The sequence below is a fragment of the Pipra filicauda genome, unplaced genomic scaffold (genome assembly GCF_003945595.2).
Source record: "Pipra filicauda isolate LSUMZ 115617 unplaced genomic scaffold, ASM394559v2 scaffold206_size1356665_pilon, whole genome shotgun sequence".
Taxonomy (NCBI): domain Eukaryota; kingdom Metazoa; phylum Chordata; class Aves; order Passeriformes; family Pipridae; genus Pipra; species Pipra filicauda.
The window spans coordinates 812473-836873 of record NW_024104317.1 but is presented as its reverse complement, the minus strand read 5'-3'; the positions used below and the strand labels follow the sequence as shown (position 1 = coordinate 836873).

At 41.4% G+C, this 24401-nt stretch overlaps 1 protein-coding gene across 3 annotated transcripts in view; it reads right to left on the bottom strand.

The window, feature by feature from the left end:
- ATP13A3 (ATPase 13A3) overlaps positions 1-21234 on the bottom strand; it is a 57450-nt gene extending 36216 nt beyond the window's left edge. Inside the window, exons 1-2 of one of the 3 annotated variants that reach the window (XM_039380886.1) lie at positions 21178-21228; positions 20020-20073 (exon numbers count right to left, since the gene is read on the bottom strand). In XM_039380886.1, coding sequence (XP_039236820.1) covers positions 20020-20057 — 38 coding nt within the window. In that variant the 5' untranslated portion in view covers positions 20058-20073; positions 21178-21228. Of the gene's footprint in view, positions 1-17412; positions 17422-20019; positions 20074-21177 lie in introns of those variants that run through there. The other 2 variants (XM_039380887.1, XM_039380888.1) reach the window with 2 other exon arrangements.
- Positions 21235-24401: the final 3167 nt, after the last annotated feature.

The following is a 24401-nucleotide window of genomic DNA, read 5'->3' as shown; positions in this document are numbered from 1 at the left end:
AAAAAGCTTAAAAGTAGGTCAATATTACACATTTGTATTACTCTATATGTAATAGTGCCAATCAGATGCTTTCAGAAGCTGGGCTATCCTTCGAGAGGAAAGGCACTGTACCCCTGAGATGTGCATTTCTCATCCGAGCAGAAAAATAGGTACGTGCTAAAAAAGGTTTGGTCCCCAGCTTAGTATTTCTAAATCAGGACATGCTCAATGGTCAGTCTTTCCCCTTCTTTCAGTATTCAATTTGTATCAAAAGGTTCATTTCTCTTTGTAAATCTCTCACAGTTGCTGATCTTGAGGTGCTTTGAGGACAGATTATAATCACAAGTTTCATGAATAGGGAAAGATATGAAAAAATATGAAGCTGTCTACGAGAAGAATATAGAGAATATAGAGATCCTTATTGCAATAGGGGAAAACTACAAAGGCTACACCATACTGTGAGGCTCATCACAATTTTCAGCATCACATAAACAAGTAAAATCAAAAGTACCATGTCAAAAAGGTACATTTTTGAAATTAAAACTGCATCTAACCTTCATTTGGGCACCCCTGTCCTGATAATTGTGTACAATGTCTAATTAATGCACCCATATCATACTTCCACAGGACCAACTACCACAGTTAAAACCACTGAACAGCCAGTGCTCACCTGCCAAGACACAGATTAACTATAATTCTCTACACTGACATGGTACAGCCTTTGATTTTATTTACTGCACTTACATAAATTTCTCAGAAAACAGCACTTATTATCACAGCATGTAACCAGTCCTCAAGTATTAAGTCATAGCACAAGTAGTTATTGTAATTGTGCTTTTTCAGGCTGTTATTAGTATTAGGTAGCACAACCATTACCAACTTATTTGCTGTCGTTAACTCCCCAACATTTTCACAAACCAAATCACCAGACTCCAAGTCAGGTTTCCTCAAAGCCAGCCCTCAGATCCACGCACTTACGTTCATCAGCAGTGCCAACTTCAAGGGGTCCTTTCTCCCAACTCCTGCAGCTTATCAACATCATCACATCCTCACGTGTTTTCTGCAACCTACCACCTCCTTTCCAGTTAACCCTACAAATGAAGCAGGAACCCAACAGAAAAGGTTTCTTTCGCTGCCCAAATCTAGGTCTCCTCAGAAATCCACTCCCACTGTTGAATAAGGTCCTAGTAGAAGAAACACACGCTCAAAGCAGAGAAGTGCATCACGACACGGAGCTCAGTCTCAGGTGAGAAGCAGCTCAGCACTTCATAAATTGAGTGCTTGATACAGTTGGCATTTTGTTCTGAATGGAAGGAAGCTAACTTGGCAACAACTGTCTCCTTTGATAGAAACACCAGCTCACTTGTTCCTTGCCTTATTAAACGGAAAATTTTCTATTGCTATTCCAACAGTAATCTATAATCTTACTGCAGATTTATTTGGAAATTAAACCACACAAGTCATGCAAATTCTAAACCACACTTTTGCTTAAATTGCCCCTTTTCTTCACTAAGCAGCTTTTTATTCTGGGAAAGATATGGGTATATATGAAACCAGTTAAAAATCTGTCCTAAATCTACACGGGATTGCTAAGAAAGCTCCTGAGGACAATCTTTGAATTAATCACATAAAAAAATTTTATGTACACCATAAAATCACATTTTCAATCAAGAAGTCACGCAGCCAAAAAAAGTTCTGTGTATTTACAGAATTATACTTCTAATAGAGTTCACAGCTCCAGAAGAGAATTATTAGATTAATCATACTTGAACTAATGTGCTCTTAAACAAACATGCACTTTCCCCCTATAATATATGGTAACACCAAAAACAGTGCCTGCAGGCAACACTCCAACTTGACAGACACACCGAGCAACAACTTGATACAGTGAGCAAAATATCTGCAAACAGATTTCAGATTAATTGATCTCAACTGGAATTTCCATATGGCCAACACATCAGCACAGGCACATTATGGAACACCACGGCAGCACAAGAGAGAAGTGCAATTGCCTTCATTTGGGGCTGTTCCAGTACAATGAAGGAGCATCAAGTTGTGGGTCTGAAGAAGCACAAGGGGAAATCTCAGCACTGAGAACACCAGCAATAATTCCTGTGATTCAATGAGTTCTATGAACACCTGGGTAGAATCAAACAGGGAATCCATGAGGAGCATTAGGAGGCTATTTTTGACTCGCATCATTAGCTCCATCTGCATTATTTTATACTCATCTACTGAGCAACCTTCAACTAACACACACATTCTCAACATTGCACATACTGCCAGTAATTTTCCAAATTAAACTCAAATTCTAATCTTTATACGTAGAAAACATTAGAGATATTTTCTTAGTTGATGGGTCATGAAAATAATTTCTTTTCCACAACGAAGAACAGCACTCTTTCTCCAATCGTATCCCTTCCAGCACACCATCAGCACAAGCTCATCATCAAGAGTTCAAACAGGTAACTGCTTTGTTTGTCTCTCACTGCCCTGCTGAAAATTGGGGTTGAACACCACCACAGGGACTCCACAGGGCTGCCCTCCTTGGGTGACTTCAGGCTGAAGGAATGTCACCAATTCAGAAAAGACTTTAGCAATCTGCTTCTGATCTTTACTTTCTTCTATAATATGGAGGGAAAATTAAACATTTAAACATTTAAATCTTTAATCAACGATTTAAATATGAGCCTTGGACTTTTCAGACCATGACAGAGTATGACATTTTACTAATACTCAAATTGAAGTGAGGTTGAAATCCACTCGCAATAAGCAACATGGACATAGGAATATCCAAATATAATGTGTCTCTGATGCACAGTATACACTGCTGCTCAATTTCTCTCCAGTCCAAGCTCCCTGGAGTGAATAGCTGGAGAAATCCTCTCCCCCTTTAACAAACTGAAAATAGAAACCTTTATAAAAGAGGGGCTAAAACCAATGGAAATGGTGAAAGTTACTGTCACTCCATTCACATAATTTTTACTTATGGAGCTATTGTATAGCTAAGCATACTCTAGAGACAGAGATAGGAAATATCAAAAATGTTTGTAAAAGAAATGCTGCTTGCCACCAAGATCAAGAGAATGAAATCACTTCTAACGTTTTAGAACAACTTAGGGACTTATATAAATTTAACACATGGTCTAGAGATCAGGTGAACAGTGTCCGAACTGCAAGTACTTCTGAGAGCATACATTTGAGTCACAAGCTTAAGCAGTAAATCTGCAACTTTGCAAAATACAGTACATCAAAACTAAGTTAAACAGCATTTCCTATTTGTCTCCATCCTAAAGAGTATGAAGCTGTGAGTAGGACAGCATCTGCAGCTTCAGATTTGATACTATTTTGGAGCTAAAGTAAATCACAAATTGGACCACTGAAGAAATTACAGCAGTGTACAGAGCCTAAAACTAAATGCATCCCCCAAAGTGAAGAAAATGGTGCACCTTTTCTGAATTACTACACCAATAGGTATTTGTTCTTCTATCCTGACTAAACAACCAAGATACCAAGCAATTTTACCAAAATATTTATAGGCAATAAACATTTGTAGCAACAGTATAAAAGATGCAAGTGACTTTATGGCATGTCTATTAAAGAAATTGTTCTAAAAACACCACGGCAAGTCTCAATCAGTACATCTGAAGAGTTCTGCAAGCAACACTTTCAAAGGACTATTGGTTTACCTTAAGTCAGTTTTCTAACAGTTGGCATAATTAGTAAACTACTTCAGTGCAAATTTTACCCTTAAAGTTTGATTTGGGAGGTAGGAAGCAAAGATATCTTCCTTCTGTTCTATTCATTTGTCCCAATTCCACAATCCTTATATATAATAATACCCTAACTCATTTATATACACACTGCTGCCATCAGTTTATTCTTCCAGTTTTTCATTATAAGTGGAAATTTCAAGAGAAAAATTTCAAGGTCTGGAAAAACTACAGCTTCAAAAGAAACTTTTGATATTTCCCGCAATCAGTGGGTAATTTAAAACCCAAGTTTCTCAGATTAAAATATAATTTTTAAAGCTGAAGTCTAGTAAAATCCATGTGTGGATATTCACAAAAAATTATCAAGTTATTACATTTGCTTATGCTATGTTTTCACCTGTCTGCTTAAAATACACGAGTAAATAAACTAACACATTTGTATCTTAAACACTCCCTATTTATTCTTTTCAGATATTTGTAAAAAATCCTGTGATAACTAAGAGTTTCTCTTACCACCAAGCAGTCCAGCAGCTGTCCTCTCCACTTGCTTTTGTTACCATGAGTTAGCGAGGCAGTTCTTAATAACGGAGACCCTATCTACAAGGGAAGTCCTGACAAATGAACTATTTTGTCTAAAATCTAAAAAAAGTCTCCAAGGGCTTTTCAAACTGTTATCAAAAGATTAACATATCAAAGAAAATTTGGCACTGCTTGGAATGCTTTTTTTTTTTTTCCTCTTCCCTCCAGTGTGGCCAAACAATTGCAAGACTGTGGCCGGGCTGGCGCGGAGGTTGTGCTTCCAGGCATCAGCCTCCCGGTCCAGCTCCTTCTATTCAAAGGACAAATGCCTCACCAGGAGCCTGCAGACAGTTGCAGGTCCATGCACGAGCCCTGATACTATCTGTCCAGCTAAAAGCATGTGTGCTTTGGACCAAACCCTTCCTTGTATTTACAGCGGTTGTGAGTGAAGACAACAACATTCATTTTGAGGAGCTAATCGATGGCAAAGGCGGCACTTCAGAAATACACACATTTCTCACTCTCAGCATTTTACAGTTTATCACAGAGCATAAATGAAGCAGACACACCAAATGAGACGACCTTTAGAGATCAAGTGCTAAAAAGCTAAGGAAAGTTGGTCACTACCTGAATATCACAGAAAGAAGTTACTTTTCTGTACAAGACAAGGCTCAACCTGCTCTGCTTTGGCAAGAACATGAAGGGCAAACACAGACGTAGCAAGGCAGACAAAAAGCAGGAGACGTGCATGAGACAGGCCAAACTTCAAATCCACCTATGTGCAAAGATTAATATGAGTAAATCTTACCCAGCTCTCACTGTCATTAAATAAATCAAACACTGTAAACTAATACAGGAAGAAAATTAAGACAAAAACCCCCTGACTGACCTGTCTAGAAAACAATCCTGGTGTAGATCAAACATGATTCATATCACTGACATCCTGATCTATTGTCTCAGCAAGTGACCTGCCTGGCTCTCCTGGATCCAAAAGGGCTACTGAAAAGGCTAAACCTCCTCTTTCAGAACTTATTTACAATAAATGCATCCTACACTAAGAGACACCTTACAGCTCTGGAGTTGAAAATTAAGTTTCTAAATAGCTCAATGCCATTAAAAGCCTTTAAGATTTCTGAATTAAAAAATACTTTGGAAGTAATCTTCAACTGTATCCTGACTAGGTGCCAAAACACAGGAAAAAAGTTAGTTTCTTTTAAACTAGAAAGCCAAACATTATTTAGGTCATGCAGAAATTAAACATTTCTGCACTTTACCCCAATAAGGAATCAACCTCACAAGGTAACAGACCTTACAAAGGCAATGTTTATCACCAGGGCTTATTCTTGTTCTAGTTACATGAGATTCCCACACACTGAAAGCAGTTACCAAATAGTCCACTTTTTCCAAGCATTATAGTAAAGGTTTTCTGGATTCATGCAATGGACCTACAATGGAGATAAGAGAATTGCCTTATGTACACAAAACATCAGCTAATGCTCGATCTCTGCCATACTGGCAGTTATGAAATTAAACATGAAGAAATACTCAAGCAAGAAGAGCCATAACAGGCCAGGGAGAGGAATGAATGTATCTTCTGAGAATATATTCCATTTCAAACTACACACAACTTCTTGGGAAAGATGAAGACTCAGCCTGGGCTATAGTCAACCATTAACAGAAGAGGATGGCAGTTCATTTTCCAAAGTGACTGAAAAAGACTGATTCTTTTGTCCTGACACAGAAGCCACCTTTCCACATCACCTTACAAGGGCTGTGCATCAGGTGTTGCACAGGGTCATTTGAAACATCCATGGAGAATTGTGCTTTGGAAGACAGTTCTGCACTCAGGCCAAATGCCAAAAGATGCTCTGAATATTAAATGTATTTCAAATTTGAATGCTATAATATGCCCATATGCATACAAAACACAGTATCTCTTATCTAAGTACTGCAGTAAAAAACAATGAAAATAATTCTTCAAAATTATTCCAGAAAGATTAAGAACACCTTTCCCCCAGACCATAGAAACATTTCTCAGCAGACACAAAAAAAATCTGCTCTTGACCCAAGATCTCTTTTGCATCTTACTTAATGAGACCTCCTGGGCTGTACAAACTTGGTAGCACTGGCCATGCAAAGCTGCATTCGATACATCCACCTTCAATGCATCTTTAATATTTATCCTCAAGTCAGAATTGCCAGCAAGCAAGGAAAAAAGTTCTAGGTATAGCTTAGGACAACACGCTCCAGAAAAAGTGCACTTTTAAGTGGAGCTATAAAAATAGAAGGAAAAGTCTTATCAGTTATTGCTACTTGAGCTTGCAGCTCCTGCCCATGCCAACTGCCAATGAGTTCCACACACAATACCTGAAAAGCTGAATCTAAAACACTGGCTTCTTTTAAAGCGTGCTGTAACAATAAATAAATTGACAACGACACAAGGCTAAGAAAAAGAAAGGACCAGAAAAAAATTAAGATTAAAAAATATTCACAAGCACATTCTTCTCAAAATGTAGCATATAATATGCTGCACAAGATAAAAATCAATCCCCCAAAAGCAATTTTGAACAGTTTTCAAGCTTTCAAGAGGTGAAAACAAAATTTCTGCCCACAGTGTCTTGGACATAAGTCCCATATTTACTTTCCAGTCCTTCTCCTTTATATCCCAAGATATCCTATTTCAGCATCTATAAAAATAATGTACTATTTCCTAAAATTTCTCCACTGGTGGCTTTTGAAACAGATGGGCAGAACCTGCAGCCACTCAGAATGAAAAAAGGACCATTTTTAATAGACTCGCAATTAAAAAGCTAGGAGTCTATTTAAAAGGCTATAAGAAAGCTCTGCTAAAATGCACATTATGACATCACCAAACAGTGTTATCAGGATTCATCATTAGTCTCGCGACCTCCTTAAAAGAATGAGTTCCCAAGTTCTTTTTTATAGATTCTCAGTCTCCAAGGAGCTTCTGTACACAGGTGTGCCGGCACTCGGCATTTTTGCTGCTCTGGTGTGTGCCACTGTTGCAGTGACAACTCCCACTTTGTACCCAGCACCACAGCCATGGTTTGTGGCAGACGGGATTATGCTACACCCTGGACTTGGACTGATCCGTATGTCTGAGCTGCAGCACAATGCTAGAGACTTCTCACACCACCTGGCAATTCTGACACCATGTGGGAGAGTCTCTTTGCCTGTTTCCAAAACACAAAACCCATGTCACTCAAAAACCACCTTGAAACTGAAACACAGCCCTCTACAGGTGATATACAACTTAGCCAAAGGTCTGGGGCTATCATGTTTTTGTGTCCACAAAAAACAAAAGGTTATCACATTTACTTCAACGTGCACTACCATGAGCTTACACGTGTAGTTTAAATGCATTTGTAAAGCTTTCAGTATTATTTGAACGTATCTGTATTTTTACAAGCATGTGGTTAACATTACAAACACAAGAGATACTCTCCTTGAGAGGCACCCTAACCCTGACAAATGCACCTTGCAAAAATGGAAGCTGATGCAGTTTACAATTCTCCAGTACCTTGCAGATGAACCCTTAAATACAAAGTTATCCACATCATGGACAACAGATGCTTGGGTAAGACATACAAACTAAAAGAACTATGGAAGATTAAAAATCCTCCAACTGTATTTTGAAAGGAGTTAAGGTTATAATTTGTACTACAAACAAAAGCTTAACACTTTAGTCAACTAACCAAGCTCTAACAATAAGAATGACATAATAGTTTAATGAATACATGGAAATTTTACAAGTACACGAGCTAAATTTTAACAAAGCCCTCCACTCAATACCTATTTTATCACTTCCCATCTTGGGCTTTCTGTTATAATACAAGCTTTTGTTTCTGTGTTTAGGCTTAAGGAAGACCATTGTATCCAACAATCACCAAACCAAAACTGTATTTACATTTGTAGAGTGTATTCTTTGTAAAGTATATTTTTTGCAGGCTGTAATAGCAATTGCAATGTTTATAGTAGAGTACATGCTACATTGCGGAAAGATAATTCTACATCTAACAATAAACACAATTCATCATGATAACGAAGTACTATAGCCAATACTATACTCAAAACTTACTTTCTACCTGGTCTTCACATCACTATTCTCAGACCGCTTAGAAATGTGTTACTAATGTAGCAGCACACGCACAAGTTGAAGATATGTTAGAAGAGAACTTAGGAGAGCTGTTGCTCATCTCAAGGACAATTACACAAGATTTTACCACGTAACCTTTCCAGTATCTCATTTATCTGACTTCAGGCAGCAGCTACTCACATTAATGAAAATTTTAAACTGATAAATCAAGCACCAAAAGCCAAAATTGCCCAAAGCTTGTTCCCACTCTCAAGCTCACAGAAATACAGTCTTTCCTTGTTTCCTTTTCAGGTTTCCAGATCTCCTACCCAGCTGCCATGAGGGAAAGAAGACCTGTCCCACAGTCAGGGAATACAACAAAGCATACATTTATTTTGGATGCTTATTGTTTCTTTTCTCTCTTGGAAGAGTATTCCAGACATTTGGGTTAGAATTCACAGACTGACAACTGGGACAATGAAATGTTTTATTTATTCTTGGAAGAGAAAGTTAAGCTGTTTCAAATACCTTGGGCAAGGCATGGTGCCATTACACCCAGCATGAGCTTTCAATAGCTGAGCACTGAAGCTCTTTCCAAAAAAACATTCCTTTCTCACACGAGGCGTGAACTTTACTCGGTCCTTCTATCGGATTAAATAACCAACACTACTATGGCCAGATAATGGAGATGGCAAACATGCCCCATGCCAGCACCAAGAGACCCACAACCATTCTAGGGGAGAAGTGGGAGCCCGAAGACCCAGACCCAGCAACAATAGGTCCTTTCAAGGAAGCATTTCCCCTCAGGGGCTGTGCCAAGAGCCCAACCTTTCCTGTGTGGCTGCCGCCTTATTGTGCGATGTAGAGTATCTGCTTCCTGGGATATATTTGCTTTTGTAGTATGGATGCTCAATAAAAGGAGGCAATGACTTTTTTTCCTCTTCCTCTAAATTCTTGGAAAATATTTTTGAGGTTAACATAAGAACATTTGAATCAAACTTCTCTTCACCTTCAGGCAGATCATCAAGCACAACCAGACTAATCACAAGAGATGAACTTTCCTCTAAAGTTTAGACATTTAACTTTTGTTTCCTCAGAGGCACATGCAGTCATACTCATCATAAGCAAGCAATCGGCTTTAGCGTCTTTCTTTTCCATCCTTAGTATGACTTAATATCTTTCACTGCTTTCAGCCAATCCTTCTCAGACAAAGCAGCAGTATTTCTCCAGTTTCCTGAAGTCACAATGTATTAATTAAAGATTCTTAAGTTCAACTATGTAACTGCTAAACACACACACAAGAGTATTTTCTAGAATAACAGAAACAGTACCAAATTGTACTCATTTCTAAAAATTTATTCTATAAGAAAATCTATCCATTGAGTCTGGGGTTTCTAATGTTTACTGAAAACACCACTTTTTTAAATAGTCATAATAAATTTACAAAGAGTCTCAAGTATGTTGCACATTCACTTTACTTAGATCAGAAACACTTCTGGGAAAGAGTTGTTCTTGTGTGCAACCAACCCATCAATCAATAGAAATACTACGCGTGACAGAAACTGCTAAAATTCTAAATATCATATAACACAAAAAATAAAAGTTACAAGGTTGTATAAAAGAATTTAATACAATTTAAGATGTCACATATTACCATGTATTTGCCTTGATCTCAAATTCACAGTGACTGAAATAAGTAACAGAAAAATCTGCAGACCAGTTCCATTCAGAGATTAGACTGCTGTAGAAGACAATTTCCTTATGCACAGGAATTTATACAACCTGACAGCTTAGCTCCTGAACATAACGAATTTACTCTCACAACTACCATATGAGGTAACTTGAGAAAACCAAGGAGGAAAAGTTCCACTCTTTCCTTCCATGAAGAGAAGGTTGACAAAGACAAGAAGAGAACAGATATACAGGACTGTAACATTTAACTCAATGCCTCCGTGCCTGCAATGTAAACTTTGGCCCACGTCCATCCAGCTACTACATCCCAGTCATTCAGAACAGTCCTACAAACCCAGAAGAGTTTGAGAGATTTAGTAAACTTATATTTTGGAGAAGGGCTTCTACAATCCATGAAATTAAATGACTTCCCTGCAACCTACTACAATACATTTCATCATTACCTCAAATAGCTCCACTTAAATGATACTTTGCAGTGCTTTTGTGCCTCCTGGGAATGACCTCCACAGCATCAGCAGTGGGAGACATCTCCTGTATAACAGAAACAGACTCCAAAAATCTGATACAAGATCTCCCTTCAACTCCTGCAATCTTCTCAGCACTGATGACCATCAGTAAAGGTCTCAAGTCTTGCTTCTTCTATAAGTAATAGCTTTTGCTTATCACTCAATTTATAGTTAACTTTCATCCCACATGCTTACCTTAAAGGAGAAATTCTCCCTTAACATGTCATGTCTAGAACACTATTTATGTCTGCATTTGAAATACCTTTTTTAGAATTTTTCTTTCTTTCCTAGCCAACAAAATTTTTTATAACAGTACTAAGAGATGTAACTATATCCATCTTCTCTGCTGTAAGGAGGAAAGTTAGCTTTCTTAAAAGCAAGACAAATGTTTCAAGTACATTAAATGTATCAAGGAGCGCTTTTTCCTCAAGCATTGACCTCACTAACTGAAATATCACCACTGTCTAGCCAAATATTCAAAAATAGTTTCTTCTTAGATACGTCTGGTCCAGATGCTTGACTCAGATTTCCCCCATTAGCATTGTTTTTTCATAAATGTTGGGTGAAAACAGAGGTCAGCTTCCTAAAGCACCATTGATGACTGCCACGATACTTCACATGCAATAAATGCCTGAGTAGCTTTTATTCTATACCCTTTGTATCAAAGAACAGAAAGTCAGGCTGAAGGCTAATAGAGAACAAAAAAACAGTCCAGAAAGGTCAGATCTAATGTGCACTTCCCCAGCATCCTGAAGAGCAGCAATCAAGGAGAGAGCATTGGTAGAGTCATGTAATGATGCTCCACAGTGCACACTCTCCAGTCCCAGGGACTTGTAGTTCAAGAGCTTCATGAGCCAAATACCCTAACATTTTATTTAATAGTAAATGGATTTTTCTTAGGTTTTCTAAAATCATTTTAGGGCACATTTTAAGCTTGGCAACATCCTGCAAAGAACACCTGAGTTCATGGAGAAGGATTTTGACCCTCAATCTAACAGTTTTAGCTGAAGCCTTCCACTTCTTGTATTTGAAGGGACAGTAAAGTCATGCCTCATTTACTCCCTTCCTGACACCTCTGATTATTTTATAAAACTGTTTTATCCCACACCCTTCAATCCTCTCCATGTAGAAACAATTAACAGCTTCCCTTCCAGAGGTCATTCCATACTTCTGATCATCCTTGTCAGTATCTTTCAATGTCTCCTCAGTATCTGTCAACATCTCATCCCCAACAAGGATTTGCATGTGACAAATAATACATTAATGCCACAAATAAATGAGAAAATAGTACACTACACAAGTAGCTAATTAAGATCAGTTAAAAACCATTAGTTAATCTGCTGGTTACATGAAGTGCTGATGATTAAAAAAAATCATCTATGGAATAGGAGGATTAAATACTATTATGTATATTTAAAAAAAATACACTTCATGTGGACATGATTTTGTGCTTGAGCAGGAGGGCTGGACAAGATTACCTTCCGAGTTCCCTCCCAACCTCAGACACCCTGTGAGTCTGAGATCCCACTTATCACACCCAGTACATTTTCACTCAAGAACAGTGGTGGCTCACCAGATGAGAGATGTAAAACAAATATTTTAATGACTTTTCATAAGTAAGCAGGGAATTAAACTGGCCATCACTTCAGTATTACATTCCTCCTCATCGAGTCCCATCAAACATAACAACAACCTCACAGAGTTTTTAAAAATGCATTCCTTTTTCAAGGTAAAACAAAAGAACTTGTGAAAGACTCAATCACTACCACAACTCATCATATGAACATGCACTTTGGTTTCTCCTTGGCCACAGCATTCAGAAGAGGAAACTGCCAAGCAACTACTTAATCTGAATGAAAGAAAAACAATCAAAAAGGTTTTGAAAAAGTCTGAAGCTATAAATATTACGTTACTTCTATGGAACATTAAGAAATTAATCAGCCACAAGTTACTGAATTTTTACTATCTTTCAAGCTGATGTTATAGGTATCAATCCCATTTTCATAGCCATTTATAGTAGATTCACTAGCACACTTTCAAAATTAAGAAATATTAACCTAGCTAAAATCAAAATTAGTATCCATGAACAAAGATGTTCTCTGACAGAGGGAAGCATAGATATAAAACACACACTTCAGGAATCTAGCAAAGATGAGATGGGAGGATAGAATGAAACACCAAACAGATGATTCACCACAAAATACTGCCCCACAAACTTAGCAAACTGAACTGCACAAGTACAGCTCAACGTCCACAATACCAAAAATTACAGTCTCCAAGGAAAATGAGCTTTACAAAAGGTGAACTACTTCAATTTAGCAATAGGCCAACAAAAAGTATTTTCTCAGGGTGCACACCAAAATATTTTCAACCCAATCTTCTCTTGACAGTACCTTAATAAACCAGCACAACTGTCTGACTACAGGTTGTGTGAGTTCTTCTACCACATCCATCAACGTTCGTGCAAGTGTTACTTGACTTCAGGTGGACAAACAATTATGGCATTCAATGTACTATTTCTTCCCAATCATTTATGCCATCAGAGGATAACAGCAGGCAGAAAAAAAATTAGGTACTCTACATTTGTTCCACAAACAAGATACAGACAATGCAAATTCAAAATACTTCACACTGAAACCTGAGGCAAAGACTTCTACGACCTGTTTTACCAGTGGAGTTATGTGGACCAGCAATCTCCAGCAAAGAGACAGTTGCAATTTAACACACAGATAGTCACTACTCAATTGACACAGGCTAAGAACTGGTGTTACAAACACTACCAGCATCCCAGGACCAGCTTGAGGCACAAAAGTCCTCCATAACACATGGTCAGGATGCAATTATGCCAACAGTCTCACTACTGACAAAACCTGTCTCTCTCTGGGGAAGGGATGTTGCTGGATAACAGAAAGGGTGGTAGAGGAAGAGTGCTATGAGGATACCTACATCTGCATGCTACAGAGCAAGGACTGTCAGGCTGACAAGACCATGAGTTATTTTCCATTGTGCTCTCCCCCTACAAAAGCCATGCAATTCATGTGGTGAAACATGAGTTCCTACATTGTTGCCTGTTCATTACTGAAGTTATTTCTGTTGGAAAAGAAATGGTCATAAAAAAATGCAACTTATACTGCAAACAAAAATTTGTAGGTGAACTAACAAAAGTTAAGAAGTCAGGAGCCCAAGCAGACTTTCAACCAACAGAGACTGCATAATAGTGGTTTTCCACATTCTTCAGTTCACTCAGACACAAAACATCTGCCTTTGCTCCAGACACATGCCCTTCATCACAGGTTGATCTCACCCAAGCACTAGATAGCCATTGCAGCAGTAAAACTCCACAGACAACAAACAGGCAGAAGTTGTTTCATCCATACACTCTTGGCATTAAAGCCTGGCTGTCCGAACTGGACTTAACACCATTACTCCTTTCCACAACACAAGTCTTCAATATTCAGTATTCAGTATTAAGGTTCAGTAGGTTGCCTCTAGCCATAAAGCATGGTTATGATGCAGGATCCTCTCTTGAAACACTACTTAACGTTTTTGTGGTCCTCACCCAATGGACCAGCTGAAGATAGGGTTAATGCACTCTGCAAGACTGCACACTGGACAGCCCCTTTATGTTTCCCTTTGAATTACCAGTTGGTCTGAAAAGAACTTTTTGCTGGCTTGTCAGATCTGGAGTACTGCTACAGTGACAGAAGCACCACTTCCAGACAGCAGGACCCTCAGCCAAAGAGCACTCACACCAATGGAACAACACTTTGAATTCACTGGGCTTTGGATCAAGCCTTCACAACCTAGTGACAATGGCAGATACGTTAAGAACCCTCTAAGATAAAAATAGTCCCCCTGTTTGAGAAACAGAGGTAAGAAAAATTAACCCTCTCCTCAGAGAAAAAATTCCCTAGCAATTCAACAGTAAAAAGACTTTTCAGGAAATGAATCTGTGCCCAAAAGTTATACAGTTCAATAAATAGTATTACAGGGTAAAGGTAAAGTCAGGCAGGTAATGCAATGTAACTGCCCACACACTGTATGATCTCCACATCGGAGGCCAACCATTACCCACATCACTGAACTTTCAGCTCCTGCTATCTGCTGCTGCATTAAATGTAGCCTCCTGAAGATAAGCTCTTGCTATTGCTGACGTTAAACACCACGACAGATCTAAAGGGCGGAGTTCATAAGGGTAACTGTACTTTTCTTCATTGATCTGGAGACGTGGGATGAAAGCACAGCATTAAGTGCTTTCACACACTCCAGTTTTCTTACAAATCAACTGCTGAAATAGAAGGAATAGCTGGATCCTTTGTTTTGTCATGCAGACAACTGCAGACAATCAAAAGCAATTATAAGAGTGCATGAAAATAATAATATATAAAATAGCATGGCTATACTCACAGTTGGACCTTCCACTTTGCAATGGGTCCATCACTTTGGGTCCTGGTACTGGTGAATACACCAAAGCATGTGAACTTCAAAAAGATCTGCAAAGCCAAAGCTGGACCTCTGTAACTGTGCATTACAGAATTATCACCTGAGTGTAAAGCAGTAATCTGAAGCTACTAAGACTACTAAAATGAATGGAAATTCATCAGCTCTCTGCTATGCTTAACTCACACACACACTGCTACCACACAGTAACTCCACCATGGAGATGTAGAACATCCTGACAGCACAAGAAAACTTGCTCCGTTGGCAAGAGGCAGCATCCAAGAGAAGACAGTAACACCCAGAACACCACATGTTTCCAAACCAATACAAGCACCACGGTTCTAACCATTTGAACCTCTATAAGGTCTAAACTCAAATGGTACAACCAAGAGATGGACAAAAGGAATCATGCATATTTCTCCCGCCTTGCCTCAAACTTGACGCCAACTAAAACTAGAATCTTATATAATGAGATGAAAGGGACATCAATAGTCAGTTTAGTCTATTCTCCAACCTAAACCATATACCAGTCTTTCTCAATACAAACCTGTTCTTCATGGCCACCAGTAAAAGACTTCTTCAAGCACTATTTTTACTCTGAGAAATGTTAAAAGCTTAATCGATGTTTTCCGTGATGGAACTTAATCCCACTTCAACCTGCCCATCACGGTCACTGAAAATAGCATTTCCTTCCTACAAATCTTTTAAATACTTGAAATCTCTTGCATTCCCCTTAAACTCCTCATCTCTTGCCAAAATAACTTGGATTTTCTTCCACATTTATGAAGTTGTTTCCTCGAACTGTGATCACTTCATTTCTCTACTCTGAACTCTTTCCAAGTGGTCCAAATTCTTCTTGAATTTTGGCATCCAAAACAGATGCTGTCTGCACACTGACTGTATACCAACAGCAAATAAAGCCAACGGATTTAAACTTTACATCTCTCAGACAATACTCCTGTTTAAACATCCCAGGAAGATATTTGCCTTTTCTGCAAACAGCATGACACTGACTCATGTTCAACTTGTGATCCAGTACACCCCCAGGTCCTTTTTCTAGTAGCTAACTAGTTATTCCTCACCCTGCAATTCCACAGCTGGCAATTCCTGCCTAAGTGCAGTACTCTGCATTTGTCCCTATTGAATGCCATGCTATTTTTGAAGTTATTTTGAACTCTCATCATGTCCTCCAACACATAGGCCCCGAGAATTTAATAAGTACATTTAATCAGCCAGTTGACTGATGTTTTCATTAAAGGCAACTGTACCCAGGACAGAACCCTTCAACATACTCTCTCATTTTAACACCGAATTGTTAATTACAGTTCTCCAAATAGGTTCATCTACCCCCAGATCATGCATCCATTTACTTATGAGACCACTAAAATGAGGTAAATCTTATTAAATAAATCAATCAATCAATCAAGAGACAGAACCTCCACTGCCTCTGCCATAGCCACAGAGCCTTTTGCTTCACAGTAGAAAGACACTAAGACTTTGGACACAATTACTTTTCCCACAGATCAGTTCATGCCGCTGTATCTTCCAAGCACTTGAAAACAGAATGTTTACTTATTAATCTCAACTCATGGAAAAAACTGAGACAAAGGAAACTGTCAGATTTCAACTCCTCTTCCTCATCTCTCTCCCATTGTAACTGTTTGAAGACTCATCCTTTGCCAGTCTTCTACTACTTCTGAGTATTTCTAAACAATATTTCTGAGCTGTTCTGAGAATTGTACAGTGCAGCTTATCAGGGTCAGCAGACAGAGAAACATCTTGGGGAAGTACACTGTAGTGTAAAATACTACCTTATCACAAGTATTAATAAGATTAAGCACCTGCATGACATTATGTGAAAGAAGACAAGCAAAACAGGCACTAAGAACTTCAAATGTTCTGCACCTTCTGTAGATACATACCCTCCCAAGTGAGACATTTCACAATCTTCTTCCTACTGTTAACATACTTTTAAAGGCTTTTATGCCTCTTGCTAGTTGCCATTCCATTTGCACTTTGGCCTTTGCAATATCTGCCTCTACTAGACTGTTATACATGTTCTTCATAATGTGACCTACTTTCACACCCTACATATATTTCAATCTTGCATCCAAAGTCAGTAAAAGCTCATAATATAAGCTGGTACTTTCTCTGTTTCTCAAAATCCCTTCCATTACACTGTTCTATCTCCTACCCTTTAAAAGAATCAAGAGCTTTGATTTCACAGGCCTTGCCATTTATCACCTTTCATTTTGACATCTTCTAGCTAGAATAAAATTTAAAGGAGTTGCCATTTTTGTTGCTATATGTACCCTCTAAACTGAAAATATCACCATTATATAACTTTGCTAAAGGTCAAAAAATAAAGAGTTGGGTATTTTGATTTTGAAGGATGGTCTTTTAAATACCACATAAAAAGCTCAATCCAACTAAAAAAAAGTAACGGACTTGCTACCAGTTTCAGTACCTGGTCCTCTTCCAAAGAGCTGCTTTAAGATGAACGATGCAACGCCACAATTCTAATAAACCAGAATCACAAAAAAAAAAAAGGGTTAAATTCTTTCAAATGAAATACACAATGAAAATACAGAATGAATGCAAAATGCAGCTAATTCTGGCAAGACCGACAGGATTACGAATGCCATTGACACTGCACCACTTCAGATCACGTTGCTAGATCCCATGGCCAGAAAGACCCCTTCCCAATCCCAACCCACACACAGAGCTCCACAAAGATGGTGCTGAAGTTGTACATTTTAGAAAAGGAGCAGCAAGATACAGCACTTCAGCTTCTTGTGTAGACACATCCATAACTCCTGAACAGAAACTGTGAATCACCCATCCTTTTTTATTTAAGCCTGCCTTTCAGCAATGACAGATTAAAGTTTACAGTCTTATTTCAATCAGGAATAAAGGTGTCAGGCTTGGAGCTATGATACAATCACAGTTTACTAGAAAATGAACTTTCGTTCTCTGCTACAGATTATTTAACAAAGGAAGTAGCTTTTTTATGAATGAAAACTATTTTTAGCCTATTGTGTAACAGTGAAAGGGAAACATTTTAGCTTTACTGTTATTTAAAACATGCTTAATTTTGAAATTAGGATTTTTGGACTAGGATTTGTTTTGTATGAAAACTCTCACATGCTAAACATGAGACCCAAGCACTAGTCAGAATGTTGGGCTTTTTTCACCACTCAAAGTACACAAAACCTACTCATCTGCACAACAGCACAACTCCAGACCCAAAGCAGGTTTGACCATACTAGATGCCATGCTGTGGAGACCAGTAATCCCTGCCCAAAAAATGCATGCACTTAAATAAAAGCTCAGCTCTCCAACATAATTCTTGCAGACATTCGAAACGTGAGTTTAAACACACGCTGCCACAAGCATTTTCATATTACATTGGTATTGTTTTGGCACTGAGAAAATTAAATCTAAGGAAACCTTTTTTTTCTAATTTCCAAAACTCAAAGTATTCGAATAATTAACTAAAGGACTTTGTTTCACAAGGTAAGAAAGGAATGAAATCTCTTCTCTCCATGCCAGCTACCATCGGGTTCATACCACACAGACATTAAACAAGGAAAGTGTTACAACTGTTCTGCCTGGCCTGCACAGCACTAAACTCAGACATTTATCACACCAGAAGTAATAATTTCTACAACAGACCTTGGACAAGCTAAGTCAAAGTAATCCCTTGTTGCAGATTTCTGTTGTTTACAGAAATAAAGCAAACCGTATCTGAAACTTCCCAGAAAAAGGAACAAGGGTGCAATGGTCAAAATGCTTGAGGAAAACCTGACCTTTCCATGTCAGATTTCCTCTATGACCTGGGCAACCCACTTCGACTTGGCTTTAACAATAAAAAGGTATTTTACTCGCACAGAACAAATGGAATTTGTTTCCTTATGACTGAAAATCTGTGTCTTGTTGACTGTTTTATAGTCCACACAGAAGACAGTGAGGATATTACCTCCTCAAGGCAAACGAGAAAAATTAATCTGAGGGTTCCACACCAATGCAGTTTTTTTGTCAATTTGTTTTTTAAAATAATTTATTAGGACCACAGCAAAATAGTTTGTCTGATGCACCATGCCTGTCACATGGGACACCAGCAGAACAGGACTGAATCACAAAGTTTCTCAATCACTCAGCCATCGTGATGCAATTTCCCTTCCTGCTCAGCAGCCCCCACACTCCCTTGCCAGGCACTGCAGGCTGCCTGACCGGGCATGGACGTTTCATCCCTCTCCGTGTTAGGGATGAATTAGTGCCTGCCCAAGTCATGAAGTCCTCCCTAGAGCAGAAACAAATGAAACACAGGAATAGGCACTTGATTCTAGAAGACAACCAACAAAAAAATTAAGGGCTGAGAGTATAATGAGCTCAAAGTCTAGAAAGCACTGTTGGAGGCACCACTGCTCCTGGGAGGTATTCAGGAAGGTGGCAGCTGCTGTCCAGCACCTCTGCTGGAGAGAAGAGTCTGCAGAACTGCTCAGATCCCTTTCACTGTTTTTGCCTCCCTGTGTCATGGATAGTCAGCTTTGGCCAAAAACAAAGTTAACAAGATCTCTCCTACTCATTTTCTGAAGCACTTTACAAGCCGATGACCTCGGAGCACATCAGTTTTTCCCTGCTGATCTAGGTGCTCACACTGCAACGTTCCATGCTGAGTTCAAAGTTTACGCAGTGTATTTTCTTTAAACTTCGTAAAAACGTGTTTGTAATTAGGCAACAAGCAAAAGCAGCTTACAAGAGTAGCAGTACGTAGCCCTCACTGTCATGCCACATACCAAGAGAAACATCCCTTCAGTGTATGTTCAGTAAAAACCTACTGCTGTCACCCATTACACTGTCCCACGGACATTAAGTTTATGAGGGCCTGACTTATACCACAGAGTAAATTTAATAATGCTAAAAAAAAAAGCTGTTTCTTCACAGGTTCAAGAAAATCAATATTCTACAGGACATAACAGCGTTGTACAAAAGTCAGTTTTACTTTAAGAAAAGGTAAAAGTAGCAATTATTTCAGACACGATGGAACTGATGGCAGAAAAACATCCCTAACCTGTCTGAAGAGCCAGTGTGTGGACAAATCTCATACATACAACGTCTGAGTCACCTACAACAAAAAAAATAACAGTCAGGGTAATGAATAGGCTAAATGAAACGTAACCTTGATTGCCCTTGCTAAGAAAATACCGTACAGTCCTAATGAGTGCACACTGAAAAAAAAACACATTAACCAACTCTAAAGCTGGAATAAAACTCTCAGCAACGTCAAACAAAGAGGAAGCAGCCAGCCAGCACGGCCAGACAACCCTCAGCACTCATGTTAGAACAGTTTGGAGTTCACCATCTCCCACTGCTGGAGGCTGTGTTATCTCAGCTTCTCGAAGGGCTCCAAAACTGTCTTCCAACCACAGCACCTGCAGGGACACACTGATCCCAGGAGGTAAGCCAGAGCACTGGTGGTAGCAGCAAGCTTTTAGAGCCAATACTGCAGATACTCATCAAGTTCTTCTTCACCTTAAGTACCAATTCCATTTCAGTTCTCAGTGTTTAATTCACCCACTAGCTGTTTACCCCTGAACAAGCATAAACAGGCCTCCTCTTTGGGATGACGCAGTGGCTGTCAGAGGTGCTTGCAGTACGAGATCCCCGTCTCCAGAGCTCAGTTGATAGAAAAGCACCCGGTAACCTCTGTCAGCAGCAGCAGAACGCATTGACTCATGTACCGAAAAAAGGACGAGACACACTGAGTCCTCATCCTGTGCTGGGAAAGTTTTTTTGTGGTGCAGGAGCACCGACATTCCGCACCGGCCCCGGCACTGCAGCACACGCTGACGTGTGCCCGGCCAGCGGAACGCGCTCGGCGCCCGGGACCGCGGGCCCCGCCGGGAGCTGGGCTGAGGGCACGGAGGGAGCGCCACGGGAGCGCTGCCCGAGGGCTGGAGACTCCCCGGAGGGAGCCCCAAAGCCCGGGGCGGTCCCGGGGCGGCGCGGGGCAGCCGGGCCGGCGCGCACGTGTCCGGGACTCGCCGGGCGCCCGCGCCCCTGCCCCAGCCCCGCGCCCCCTCCGATCCCCGGGCGGCGGGGCTACCCCGGCCGCGGGACCCGCGACCCAGCAGCGGCCCCGCCGCGACCCGGTGGGGGCCGCGGGCACCGCTGGAGGCCCCGCGGACCCTCCCTCACCTGACGGGCCGTGCCCGCGGCCCCCACTCACCGGCGGCCTCAGCGCAGCCCCATCGCCGGCGGGGCGGGCGCGGGACCGGCGCGGGACCGGCGCTCCCCCCCCACCCCGCCCGCCGCGCGCGCGATGCCGCTGCCTCGCGGGGCGCGCGCGGATCCGCCGCCAACCGGCTGCACGCGCCGGCCGCGCTGGGCGGGGCCGGGCGGGGCGGGGCGGGGCGCGCGCGGAAGTGACGGCGGAGCGGCACGCGCCGGCCCCGCCCCGCGCCGGAAGAGCGGGTGTCGCGCGGGGAGGGGGCGGGGCCTGAGCGGGGAGGGGGCGGAGCTTGCGAGGAGGCGGGGGGGCGATGGGGGGTCATGGGGGGACATGGGGGGACACGGGGGGGACAGGGGTATGGGGGGAGAGGGGTATAGGGACAGGAATATGGGGACTTGGCTGTGGGGGGACAGGGCTATGGGGAACATGGATATGAGGATATGGATATCGGGACTTGGGTATGGGGAACATGGATATTGGGGGACATAACTGTGGGGGGTCTTGGCTATGAGGAACGTGGCCATGGAGGGACAGGGCTATGGGGGGACAGCTGTGCGGAGCTCTGTGGGGCAGGACAAGGGATCTCTCAGGCAGTGGGGCCAGGGGAGGGGGGCCCTGTTGGAGCCTGGGCTCCCTGGGGACATCAGCAGGAAATGCTGGAGGTCTCAGCCGGGGATGGCAGTGGGTGTTGGGCTGCTGGGCCTCCCCCCAGGGTGGGAGCAGAGGCACTTGGGGGTCCCCCAGGCCATGTGTGCTGGCCATGGCGTGTCCTGCAGGCACTGGGGTCTGGATGTTGCCCCTAAAAGCTGCAGGGAAGACATCCCTGTGGAATCAGGGCCTCTGCTCCAGTTACCCAACAGAGTTACCTCTAGGCTTCCATTGCCATGGGATGGGGAACAGCACCGGGCCAAGACTTGTTTACAGCCACTGTTGGAGGAATGTGCTCCACCCAGCACAGGCATTCTCACCATGGTGGGATTGACAGCCAACCAAGGTGCCAGAGGAGCAGGACACTGTGTAATAAATGTGACCATTACATATGTTGTGGTGAGAGAGGGTGGGATCAGCTCATGGAAAACCCTGTAAGGGATGAGCGCCCTGGGCAGAGGTACCACCCAGCTGAGCTGTGGGACACGACCCAGTTGCCCCAGGTTAAAAAAGCCAGTGGGTCACTCAGCTCCTCCTCCCCTCAGCCTGACAGAAGTGCCAAGGGGTCTTTCCTATTGTCCGGTCTACACCTGCTTTTCATAACCCATCCCTGCTTCTGTCAACTGCCTTTGCCACCCATTAAAGAGACACTTCTCTGGAAATGTAGCAGTGTCCAAGGAATGTGCCCAGCGCTCAGCTACCAGCTGTTTGCCTCTCTTGTCTCACTGTGCTCCACGGCGTGCTCAGCTGGGACCTCGGTGCACTTTGCTCTCAGTGCCCAGAAGCCAGGGTTTAAATTTATAAAATTTGCATAGCTGAGAAGTGCCCGGCCAAGAAAGCCAATGGGGGTGGCATTGCCAACTGCCCACTCCTTCACTGTCCCACCTACTCACACACCTCCACAGCCACTGTGACAGAAATTCTACTACTTTCAGGTGACATATAAAGATAATCAATATTGTAAGGGCAAGAAGGGACACTTGTGTGACTTCACTAAACATGCCCTCAGACAGATGATGGGTTAAGTTTTCAGATGCATCAGTTAAATATTTTGAAGAGCACCATAATGAATTTAGGGGATCTGTAAACCACAGTAGGTAGGGTCTATATTTATTTTCACACACTACTATTTTCTTCCAGTAGTTCTCCTCCATTGCAGATGAAGGGAGCCATTGACTGTTACATCTCATTGCATCCAACCCCAGCAGTGACTGAACAGGGGTTATATCCACCTGTCAGAGCATCACATCCCCAGCAGCACTGTCAGCTTCCTGTGCCAGCTCCAGTGATCCCCCCACAGCTCAGGAGTGAGTCAGCCCAGCACAGGGATCCAGCAGGAAATTCTGACAATAAAAAAAAGAAAAGAAAATAGATATTTTTCTGTTGGCCCACTGAGAACTGATTCACTGGGCAGGCATGTAACCACTATTTAAGGGAATGAGAGGAAAAGAAAATGAGAAACAAAACTGCCCCTTTTAGCAGCCACCCACAGATCAGGCATAATACCAAGCTGCTGTGACTCAAATCAGAATGGTCGCCGCCTTCTGCTCAAAAAAAAATTCTAACCATCTATTTTCTGTTAATGTGCTAACTCTAGGACTGTCACAGTTCAATTTTCTGTTGAGTGCACACTTCATTGACCTCCTCACCACTCTTCCCAAAGGCTGGTGTCAGCCTGGCCAAGCCTCTGTCCCTGCTTACCCAGGACACATCAGTTACTGGTTTTTATATAATGACTCAACAGTTACTTCCTCTGATTCTCTGGAAATTCAGTGATACAGTATTTGTAGAGAAATCAGTACTAAGTGTTTGGTGATCTTAGGCAACTTTTAAAATACTTTTGCATGCAATTTTAAAGATGGGTACTTAGCAGTGGTTTTTATTCACTCTGGTTACATGTGGAGGACAAAAATACCTCCAATTAAATGTGGGGACATTGTTTTGTCCATTTTCCAAACAAAGAACAGAAAAAAATACTGAATAATTTCAGCTTTTTTTTTTTTCACTGAACTGTAATTGTCACCGTCCAACATCCAACCTAAATCACTGCTAGAGTTTTCTTTGTACCTCAAGGAAATGTCACTGGGCGGTAATGAATGGTACTGGCCAATACCTCTTCACTGAATTTCCCTAATTAATTACCCCTTTTACAAACAGCTAAACTACCCATTGCTATCAGCTTGCCAAATTCCCATCTATATATGTCTTTATTGTGGCCTATTCCTCCCCTTTTGAGCAGGATGTATCATTTTAAAATCAAAAAAACCTCCTTTGATGTCATTAAGATTGTGACCATTTGAGACATCTAACAACACATTGATGAAGGACTCCCCCAGTTTCCATTTGGATCACAATGAGGTATTTCCTTAGGCTCACTTTTGCTCTCAACTGCTTTTAGCCTTGCAAACTTGCAGTGTCCCCAGTAAAGACATAGGAAGGCAGGGAGATTGAAATTGATACTGTTCCACCCGGACATTGGTGGAAAAACGGGGGTAAAACACATAAGCAGAAATAGCTTTCTAGGTCATACAGACCTAGAAATGACTATGATGAAAAGAAGCCAAGGAGATTTT